Source organism: Ricinus communis, chromosome 10, assembly GCF_019578655.1.
Source record: "Ricinus communis isolate WT05 ecotype wild-type chromosome 10, ASM1957865v1, whole genome shotgun sequence".
NCBI classification, from domain to species: Eukaryota; Viridiplantae; Streptophyta; class Magnoliopsida; order Malpighiales; family Euphorbiaceae; genus Ricinus; species Ricinus communis.
Genome location: NC_063265.1, coordinates 13998285 through 14010111, shown reverse-complemented (window position 1 = coordinate 14010111; position 11827 = coordinate 13998285). Strand labels below are relative to the sequence as shown.

General features: G+C 30.8%; 1 protein-coding gene across 1 annotated transcript; it reads right to left on the bottom strand.

The window, feature by feature from the left end:
• Nucleotides 1-2921: 2921 nt before the first annotated feature.
• On the bottom strand, nt 2922-11690 carry LOC8283343. The gene is made up of 4 exons (XM_048369596.1): nt 11436-11690; nt 6085-6234; nt 3454-3533; nt 2922-3169 (listed from the first exon to the last, which is right to left on the bottom strand). The coding sequence occupies exons 1-4, from the start codon at nt 11676-11678 to the stop codon at nt 3106-3108; spliced, it is 537 nt and encodes a 178-aa protein (XP_048225553.1). The 5' UTR covers nt 11679-11690; the 3' UTR covers nt 2922-3105.
• Between the last annotated feature and the right edge of the window lie 137 nt (nt 11691-11827).

The following is an 11827-nucleotide window of genomic DNA, read 5'->3' as shown; positions in this document are numbered from 1 at the left end:
AATTTAGATCCTAAACTCTATGATAACGTTCTTATTCCTTGATCTAGCATTAATAGAAGTGACATTTCTCCCTTAGGGAAGAAAGGTTGCTCCTAATGTCAGCTTGGAGGCCTGTGATGATAGCAGGATCTGAGGCCATGACCCTCAGTCATTATCTGCTGGTTTATACATGATGTGTTATGCTTTTGTTCTTTAACATGTTTGGAATAGAATCGGTCGACGGTTGAATTAGAAAGGACAAAGAAGATGAGCGAGAGAAGGGAAGTGCCTCAGAGAGAGAGCCCCTTGGGAATATCAGAAGGACAACATCGTCAATCAAAGGCACACAGATGCAATGATCATGCTGAGGATGTTATCCAAGTAAAATTACATTTGTTATTTCTTTCCCTTTTCTGTTTACTGACATTCTTATTATTATTATTATTTTTTTTGTTGATGATAAGGTGGCTCTATTCTTAGCAATTCATTTAACATTTGAAATTACAATTATTTTAATCCCCAGCAAGAATACGAAATTCTAACCCAAATAAATAAACTTGAGATATTTATGCGGTGGATAAAGTTTAACCCTTGTTTTAATCACATGTTTTTACTCCAAACAAACCACTACTCCTCTCTGCGAGTATCAAGGCATATATATAAGTTATGTGATGTTTTAGTTCTTTACTAGGAAGTAAGATTTGGTCATGTGTAATGAGAGGAGCATGCCAGTCATATCCTCTTTCCCCTCAATTTAGTTTGAAGTGGCTAGTGTTTCTGTAGGTTTTCGTGTTATCTTGAATTGGATTTAATGGGGTTTCTCCGTTTTAAGTGAAGGAGCTGTTAGAAATTTTTAGATTGAAGAAAGTTTATAGGGTAGCACTTCTTCGTATTTCTTCTGGACTGTTTCTGCTGAAACAAAAATAAGTAATGATGTGATAAATGAGGGGTAAACATTGCACTAGCTAAAAGATGTCTTCATCTTTTTGTGGTTATTATTTTTAAACAAATGGAAGTAGGATAAAGCTTTCAATTTTCGCTTCGAGTAATATGTAGGTACTTGTGGGATATACAATAGAGTACTTTATTTTTTTCTCATTGATAACTTAGAGGCATAAGGCTGTGTTAACCCTTTCCTCTCAAGGACTTATAGGTGTTAGTCCACTCATGGTTAAAGCTACTAGGGCAAGTAAATATCTGTTGAAACATCTTGCGTGATGCAAAACTCTTGAACAAGAATTGTTGCATATTTAAGAATGGTGCTTGTTCCATAGGAAAAACATGTCAGTACACATGTATAATTGAGATCATTTCTTTCTTTTCTTAAAATAAATGTGTAAATGCAAAGTACCCAGCACATAAAGCGCGTTATTGAGTGCACATCGTAGGTGGTGCCTGATTATTCTAGCGCAAAAAATGCATAATTGATTGCTCATAAGAATAAACTCATTCTGTTATGTTTTATAGTGGTTGGATATTCATGTGATGTGTAAAATTGGTAATTTTTATGGGTCTTGAAATTGATCCTTAAAAGTTATACGATCTTCATTGAAGTTTCTAAAATCACCTCCTCTCAGGTAAGTAAAAACTAAAACGATAAGGTTATCGAATTGGAATGAAACTAGATATTATGAATTCCAAAAGGCTGCACATGTTTAAGGTGTTGTTTTTACATAAATGATAAGCTGATCAGATCTCCACTAGGCATGCTTGAGCAGTACTCGTTTGTTGGCCATTGCATGTTTCTTTTTTATGCTGGTGTTCATAGAATTGGAGTTGAACTCCTTGGACTCACCAGTTTGCAGTGACAAATGAATTGATGTAATATGCTTTTTTTGAATATATTTTACTTCTCTGTTTTATAGGCTTGCTTTGAGGGAAATCCATTTAAAACAGTTCCATGACCTTTTAAGCTCTTTTGGCAATGCATGCGCTCCAAACCTGGATATGTTTAAATCTACGAGTATTCTTATTTATGTTCTCTACTATAATTCATAAGTTTTATTAACTCTTACATATGGAATTGATTGGTAGTTTTAGTTTAACTTGCTTTATTGGGTTATATCCTAGACTGGAGAAACTAAGGTTTGGTGTTTCCATCATTCATATATGTCTTTTATGTACTTAATCATGTAGAAAGTTCTCCATGTTTAAAACATGTATAAGCTGCATTGTTATTTATAGTATATGTATGTCTTTTATGTACTTAATCATGTAGAAAGTTCTCCAAGCTTAAAATATGTATAAGCTGCATCGTTATTTATAGTATCTGTTGCTAAGATCAGTACGTGGCAATGTCTGGTTGTGCAGGGAGAAACCAACAGAGCCTTACACTTATTAGCAGATAAAATCCTCAAAGAGAGAGGTGAAGCTTGAGTGAGAAAACTTATCATACTGCTAGCATTATTTTAAGCAATATACATAAGTTTGCTAATGTTATTCATTAAATTTTACTCCAGCATGTGGACATAACAGCTAATCTTTTTAAAATCTATTGTATTTGGATGTTCTTTCTTTGATATTTACTATATATAATTTGTTATTTCACTATAATAGTAAATAATTATTATTTGATTATTTTACTTACAAAAATAAGTTAACTTAATAAAAACCAATTAAATTATTATTTGTTTGCATGCTAATACTAAAACAAAAAAATATCAACTCCACATGGTTGAACATTTTTTTACATTAAGGCTATCCTTGTGTGGCTAATATTGAATTTAATTTCATCTAATTGCAACTTTAAGTATGATATTAAAAGATATATTTATTGTTCAAGGCAAGCATGTTCTCATATTGCATTATATTAATGCAACACATAAATTTTGGTATTAGAAATATAGTTAAAAGTTGGGACTAAGGACTAAACATTAACACTAATTGAGCCATTAGTTTCTGAAATTTTAATTGGTTTTTATTAAGTTAACTTGCAAGTAAAATAATCAAATAATTATTATTTACTATTATAGTGAAATAAAAAATAAAGAAGGAACATCCACATACAATAGATTTTAAAATGATTAGTTGTCATGTCCACATGCTTTGATAAAATTTAATGAACAACATTAGCAAACTTATGAATATTGCTTAAAATAATGCTAGCACTGTGATAAGTTATCTCACTCAAGCTTCACCTCTCTTTGGGGGTTCTATCTGCAAATAAGTGTAAGGCTCTGTTGGTTCCTCCCTGCACAACCAGACATTGCCATGTACTGATATCAGCAACAAATACTATAAATAACGATGCAGCTTATACATATTTTAAGCATGGAAAACTTTCTACATGATTAAGTACATAAAAGACATATATGAATGATGGAGACACAAGACCTTAGTTTCTCTAGTCCAAGATGTAACCCAATAAAGTAAGTTAAACTAAAACTACCAATCAATATCATATGCTAAGAGTCAACAAAACTTATGAATTATAGTAGAGAACATAAATAAGAATACTCGTCGATTTGAACATACCCAGGTTTGGAGCGCATGCATTGCCAAAAGAGCTTAAAAGGTCCTGGAACTGTTTTAAATGGATTTCCCTCAAAGCAAGCCTATACAACAGACAAGTAAGATATATTCAATAAAAACAACAAAAAGAGCAAATTACATTCATTAATTTGTCACTGCAACCTGGTAAGTCCAAGGAGTTCAACTCCAATTCTATAAACACCAGCATAAAAAAAGAAACATGCAATGGCCAACAAACGAGTACTGCTCAAGCATGCCTAGTGGAGATCTGATCAGCTTATTGTTTATGTAAATGCAACACCTTAAACACCGTATAACTTTTAAGGATCAGTTTCAGGATCCAGAGAAATTAACAGTTAATATATCTTTTAATATCATACTTAAAGTTGCAATTAAATGAAGCTAAATTCAACATTAGCCACACAAGGACGGCCTTAATGTAAAAGAACAACCATGTGCAGTCGTTTTTTTTGTTTTAATATTAGGACACAAACAATTTTTTGATCATGCAATAATCAGCATTTAACATAAGAAATGCTATAGAGAAAAAGATACGTAAAATAACATTTTATTGCTTTAAAGTGCAAAACTTTTGGCTTTTTGTCTTATTGGGTATGCTTAATGATATCAGAATGAAAAAGGTAACAAATGTAGATACTAATGCAACTAATGGTCCACTAAGTAAATCATAAGGCTAGAAAAAACAAAACATCTTTTGAGATTTGCCCTACTGGAGCTCCAATCTAATTTAGCACAACCTTGATATTATGTATATTGAGAAAAACCTTTTTGACCATGTCTTTGATAGTGTTGAACATACTTGGCTAAACATAGGACATTTTAAAGTCTAGGCAAGAGTTAAATGAATATTGTCAGAGGTCGGAGCTTGGAAAGATTTTATTAAGTAGTAAATACCTAAGGGCTTACTACACACTTGAAACAAAAGCTAAATTAGATTGCTCAAAAGTTGGCTCAAAAGCATGTCAAATATGGAAAGATGTATAGATATGAAAAAGTTGAGGTTGTTTAGCATAAAAAGCCACGACTGCCATGTCTTCATACATAGAGGTTAATGCCTATTGCCTTCTGTGAACTCCTGTCGGTGAATGTATGGAAGGCTCTAACTGAATTAAGCTTGTTCTCAAGACTCTAACTACAACTATCATTACGAATGAAGATATATCTAGACTTGAAGCTGAGATCCCAAATTAGAGTAAGTAAAAATTAATAATTAATAATCTTTGCTAAATATTAAAATTAACTTATTATAAAACTAACTATTACTCCCACTAAAATTAATAATTCCAACATGATAAATATTTAATTTTAAATGTCTCTTGAGTGGATTCATTTTGAACGCAAGGAGTTAGTAATTAATTTTATAAAAATGTAAGGGAGTTTTAATATAATAGAAATAATACGGAGAACAACTCATATATTAGAGTAAAAATCTCTTTATACTTATATTGAAAATAATAATATTAGAATGTCTTGCTGGTTAGAAAAAGTAGAATCCTCATGGTACTTAGTTTCAGAAATTTCTTGCCTATATCTGGTATATGTTCCTAACCTATATACAAATGGATAGATGATTGACACATTATTAGTTTTAAATAATAGAGTATAGGTTAATCATTTAATATCAAAATATAAAACACTCGTATATACATGTTGCGCCTATTTGTTGTCTATAAAAATTTTCATCTAGTCTTAACTTTATTTTCTTTTATTTGCTTAAACCTCATTTTTTTGTGTTGGAAGATTAGTTAGTTTAATTTAAGACTTACCCTTTTGACTTTCTTCCACATTTAGCACCAAATTGCCCTCTTGACTTTCTTCCCCATTTAGTATAGGTGGCACATATATGCACATTATGATCAAAAGTCATTTCAAAGACTCCATTCCTTCTTATGTCAATGTACATAGCGTATCAATTGCACATTGCATTCTTTCTCGAACTCTTATTATCCTTTGTATTAGCTTTTGTCTCATCATCTTTCTTGCTACTCCTTTCACCCTATGTTAAAGTCAATTTGATTTGATCCTTACGCTTAGCCGTATCGAAAAGAACAAAAGACTTGTAATTCTTTCCTTATCGGATCTGCAATCTTACCTATATAATCATTTTGTTTGTTTCTTTTTTGTCTCTCTTTCTAATCCTTGTGTCATTAGGAGTCATCATGCCTTGAGGTACAAGGATGGTAGAGATCCCAAAATTTATGAATCAGTTTAACAAAAATAAAGAGAAACTCATGTGGGCCTACCCAATGACCTAAACCAAATTACTTAATTATATGTATCACAAATTCCACCCTAAAAAACCTGATTTTGATTGTGCCTCAATTATATCAACTGTACTTGAACTGTGTTAGATAATCATAGTCGGCGAGAACATCACTATTCCCATCGCTATTACAGAACCGTTCATGAGATTAAAAAACTCTAGGTTAGAATTTCTTATTCTTACTGGAGATTAAAATAATTGTAATTTCAAATGTTAATTTTACGAAACGCCCTGAAAAGTCATAAATGAATTGCTAAGAATAGAACAACCTTCTCATCAACACAAACAAAATAATAATAATAATAATAAGAATGTGAGTAAACAAAAGAGGGAAAGAGATGTAATTTTACTTGGATAACATCCTCAGCACGATCATTGCATCTGTGTGCCTTTGGTTGACGATGTTGTCCTTCTGATATTCCCCAGGGACTCTCTCTCCGAGGCACTTCCCTTGTCTCGCTCATATTTTTCATCCTTTCTATTTCAACCGTCGATCGATTCTATTCCAAAAAAGTTAAAAGTAAAAATTAAATTAGCTAGTCATATTTTAATCTATCAAAATAACTTAGATATTAATTAGCGTCAAGAAAGAAATATTAAAGTTAATAAGTCCACTATCAATGAAAAAGATCATGATATTCTTGTAGGTTAAAAATAGAGTTTTGTATCAACCAATCAAATAAAATTAATATGATAAAATCTTTATTTTTAATATAACTTAATTTTAGTGTTTGGTAAAAATAATAATTTTTAACTATTTATTTTATTTAATTTTTTATTAAATAAAAAATTAAGTATAATACAGATTTTACTTGGTTACTATTCAGAGGTTTGTTTGGAGTAAAAACATGTGATTAAAGACTTATTAGCGAAAACAAAGGTGTCAATACTATCCAACTTATGTTTTCGCTCTCTTTCCTTCATTATTTAAAAATAAGTTTTTTCATTGATGATATGAGGGTCTAAACATAATTAACTGTTATTTTGATTAAGGAGTTTTTCGCTATCATCTTATTCTACTTTTTCATTTTGTTTGTTTAGGCTTATATATGTGCACCAATGTATGAGTTAATAGTTGAGAATGCATGACTTAATTGTTGAGTTCAATGAAGTACAAAAACTATCCATGTGTATAATTCTTTCAATTTTTATAGATGTGATTGCTCGAAATGGCATGCGCTTAAGGAATTACAATGATTTGCTAGAAATGTATTATAAGTATAGATAAAAGCCAAATATTAATATTTTAATAAATAAGATATGGGATTTTATTAAGACAATTGAAGAAGAAATAGCACTAATCCTATCTTTGATTAAAATCTATTAAGGAATTTATAGGCAAGAAATACTTTTAATTGTCAATTCAACCTAACAGATACCTGAACTTTATTTTATAATCACATAAAACACCTAGATATAGTAGATATGAAAGTGTTAAATAAAGCCATATGTCAAAAAATGTTTAAATATCACAAATAAAACAAATTGAAGTATTTACAAGATTAGATCACAAGTTAAGGTGTTAAAAACAGTTTGTCCAATCAATTCATACTTGCAGGGAAATCCAATTGGATTGTTACTTTTTTCAAGTAACTAAAGCACAAGGCAAACAAGATATATTAAACAAAAAAGAAACTAAAGTCAAATAAAGAACGAGAGAGTTGACTGGTCAACAGTACGATTTGCATAAATATTTACAATAACATTTATGCAAACTTAATTAAGTGAAAGAGTAATTTAAGTGTTTACAGAGTTTGTTGTTCATACATTTTAGCGAAGAGTTGGTACTAGTTCCATTTGTTCGTTCTTTTTTGGGAATCCTACAAGATTCGTTCGTTCTTTTTTCTCTGACAGATTGTTAGAACTTTATCTGGGTACGAATCCTACTGAGAGGTTCACTAGAGATCAGAAATTATTGAAGAAAGAACAAGATGTTTCTTTTGTCCTTTCCAGGCGACGAAAAATGTATTATATTAAAGTAAAGTTAAAAAAAATGAAAAAAAAATGAAAATGAAAGTTATAAGACAAGAAAAAAAAAAGATAATAAAAGAAGAATAACAAATAAATGGATTATCATATTTCATGTCATTTCAAGTAATTAAAGTTGGACAACACCGTTAAACAAAACCATACAGAAACCATCTACAAAGAACCCTAACCCTTATCTGACTATAAATAAGTGAAATTTCACTCTGAGCTTCACTTCCTCACCGCATCGATTGACATTTTCTCTCTTCAGGTGCTTTTCCTTCTCCTTTTTCTTTTCTCCTTTAGTTCATAACTTATCTAATCTAATATCTAGTTTCAGCTGTGGATTGTCTTATGGTGAATTGTTACTGGTCTTTGTTTGGTTTCATCGTATTTTGTACCTCTAATTGGAATTGGATTCCTTTTTTTCTTCATTTACATTAATGTTGATGTTGATAATGAAGACAGATCTGTTATGTGCAGTGATTGATGTTTTATTTTATTCTTTTCATATGCGGACTTCTAAAAATAAAGATTTGTTTTCTGTTAATATTTGCCCGTATATGCTGTTTACTTTTGTGAATGTCTTGACTAAAAGTTGATCTGGTATTAACTTCTTGAGCTGGTCATTTAAATTTGACCTCTAGTACTTTCTTTTTTCAAGAAATTCAAAGATTAGATTTGTTTTCCTTCTCATTTCAAGAGTTTTCTGCATCAATTTTGGTACATTCATCTAAACAAAGATTGAATATTTAGTTAATTTAATCTAGAAACCACTTATTGTTTCTTGATCATATATAATTTCTATATGATGCTCAGGTGCAGCTGTTTTTAATTATTAGCTTCTTAATCTGAATTGGAAAGAATAGTCAGTCTCTCAATCAGTGTTGCAAAATAGGATTTGGGTGTCCAACTTAGATTTGATATTGGTAGATGTTTGGTTGTTGTTTGTTAATGGTCTCTCTTTCTTGCCCGATGAGTTTTCTAGTTCCCTAATACATCACTTATTTATGCTTTTTAGCAATGTATGCAGTTTGAATTGATGTTAATATTCGTGAATCATTTCTAATCTGGAACTTAAAATTTTGCTTATACCTCATTTCAAGTACTCAAGGATTGGTGTTTATAGAAAACTGAATTAGTGACTCTTTTTATGTATGAATTGATTGAGCAAATCTCAAAAGATGGTTATAAAAACAGTTTGTCCAATCAATTTCGAAACACTATGAGACTTGCCCCATTGTTGATATGTGGTCTTAACAAGAATGGTGTTTGTTATACAAATTGTTAATGGAACAACTATTTTTGGGTCCGATTTCTTTCCTTATCGGACCCAAAATAGTTAAGATCTCGCTATTTATTAATTCGGTTTGGTTTCTCATCCCTTTCAAGTCTTAACTCATCCAATTGTGCCAAGATCCTTATGAAAGTGCCTTGCACGGACTTCTTCCATAATCTATCATAGAAAGTAATTCGAATAGTGTTAAATGAGTATAAAATAAAGAACAAAGAAACACATGAAATTAGAATTGACCCATAGTATTCCATATGACACCTAAAAAGACTCCTAGTGTCCTTGATGTGGTAATAAAGAGTCTTTACTTGACTGAAAACTTAGTAAGGGGTTGACAGATAAGCCAATGATTAATAGTAAGTCTAATTTTATGATAAAAGTTTCCCCTCAACCTAAAGGGCATCAAAAAGCACTCCAAATGGCTCAAGAAAGCGAGAAATAGTTAAGAAAAAAGTAGTTGAAGGTCCTAGTAGATTGTGCATTCGAATCCTTCTCTCTTGCTTTTTGAAAGGTATAGGGCTCTTGTCTTAGTTGAACAATTAACAAGTGAGTAATGGAACCAATCCCCAAGCCTGAGGCAAAACAGCCACCTACTTGCTAGCCAGGCGAATTTAAGTTCTCTTCTGCTTCACCAATAGAATATTAAGTAAAGAATCTACCTAAACAACTCATAAGATTGATTGCTTGTTCATAGCAACCTTCCATCTTTTTTGCTTTTCTTTTCCACAAATCTGGAACCATTAAGACTTTAAAAGTAAGACATTAAATACCAAGTGTAGCCCTAGCCTTAGGAAAAGATCGGATCAAAACATGAATTTCTAGTTGCTAAGAACAATATACCTCCATATGTGAAAGTTAGGAAAGTTTCATTAACCACCATAACTGATATTCAATGGTGCATCAAGTGCAATTACTATCAAGGTATAATTTACCTTGTATTAAAAATGGTTTTTTTATTAAATAGAAGCTCAGATTTGCTATCAAGGTCTCCTTGTCTTTGTATACTTGTCCTTCTTGAATTTCTCGTTGTCTTATATTTGTTATGATTTTATCCGTATTATGTTCACTTTGTACTTCTTCTTGTTCGTCATTGTTTGTTTGTGTATTCCATTATATCTAGAGCTTCATCATTTATTCTTTTTTATTGTTAAATGTTGTTCACATTGTTGTTGATGCGTGATGATCTGCTTGTAGTATTCCTTTTTTATGATTTGTTGTTCATCACCAAAAGAAAAGCAATTTAGCTACCACTCAAAAGTGGTCGCTATTTAGCTACTACTTAGCAACCACTTTGCTTCCACATGGAGATCAAATTAGTTTTTTACCAAATTTCCAACCATTTTGCTACTAAATAACGACCAAACAAGTAGCTAACACCCGCTGTGGTCGCTACCCCTCACACCAAAATTTGGCAGGGATAATAGCAACCACTTTGAGACCACACTTATTGCCTTTAAGTTAGAGTTGTGGTTTTTTCAGTTATTATGACTTATAGTTATTTGTGGTTTTTTAGCTACCACTTAAAAGACCAGTATTGTTTTCTTTAAGTGAGAGGCTAAAAATGTGGTCTCAAAGTAATAATTTAATAATAATAACTAAATATAAAGATAATAATAATAACTAAAAATAAAAATAATGATAATAAAATAATAAGTTAATAATAATAGAACATTAAATAACATACTTTTATACAAAATATTATGTTATTAAGAAAATTAAATATATAAACAATTAAAATAATATATAAGATTATATGTATTTAATTTATAATAAAAATATTAAAAAATTCTAAATTATATATTTGTTTTAATTATCACATATATTTTTTATTATTTGTATTAATTATATTAATTAATATATTTATTATATGTGTTTTTTATTAATTATATATTTATTAATAATATTATATTATTTATTTTTATAGCATGTTTTTTTTCAATTACATGTTCATTTATTATTGTATTTCTATTATTTTCAAATGTATATATTTGAAAAACAGTGAAGGCCCAATCAGAGAATAAATAGAGGTCAACAGGCAACACAACAACACCCACATATATCATCAAATAAACTCTCTTTCCCACTTCAAACATCTCTCTGCGCATTAAGAACTTTCCATAGTCCCCCATGAATCTTAAATTACTAAATTGTAAACCTATCTATCTGGAGTGTCTGGGAACCAAGTGTGTTTTGCATAGGTGAAATTCTCCATTATGTCTAAGAACAGCTAATCAAAATTGTGACAACAAATGTGAAAATCCTAGCCATTATTGCTAACAGAATTCTCATGTTCAACTCTGCAAAAGCCAATAAATTAACATTTCGTGCATCATCCAAACTATGCTGTAAAAGGTACATGGTAAAGTGAAATTTTTAAAGCTGAGCAGTATTAGTTAGCATTATTCATTTAAAATTATTTAGTGCAAGAAAAAGACTCACACCATCTGACTCCTCTTTCTCCTCCACTTTTTCCTCCTTCTTTGTCTTAGCTGCAGCTGAGGCAGCAGTACCAACAGCAACACCACCACCGGAAGGCACTGATGCCAACTTCTCCCGACCAGAAGCAATAAGCTCTGTTATATCCTTACCCTCGACTTGAGAAAGAAGAAGTTCAATCTTATCACCATCACAATCAGCTCCAACTGCATACACCAAACATATAAAAAACAATTGGACCATCATTTGAACAAATGAAAGTTCCTAACACAATACATTTCCTAAAAGTACTTACAAGTTTCACAATATACAACAATCATAAGAAGTTAGAAACATTAATTATGCAAGATCAAATTTTGAGCCATATGATAGGTATAGCTCTTATGGGTTAGGCA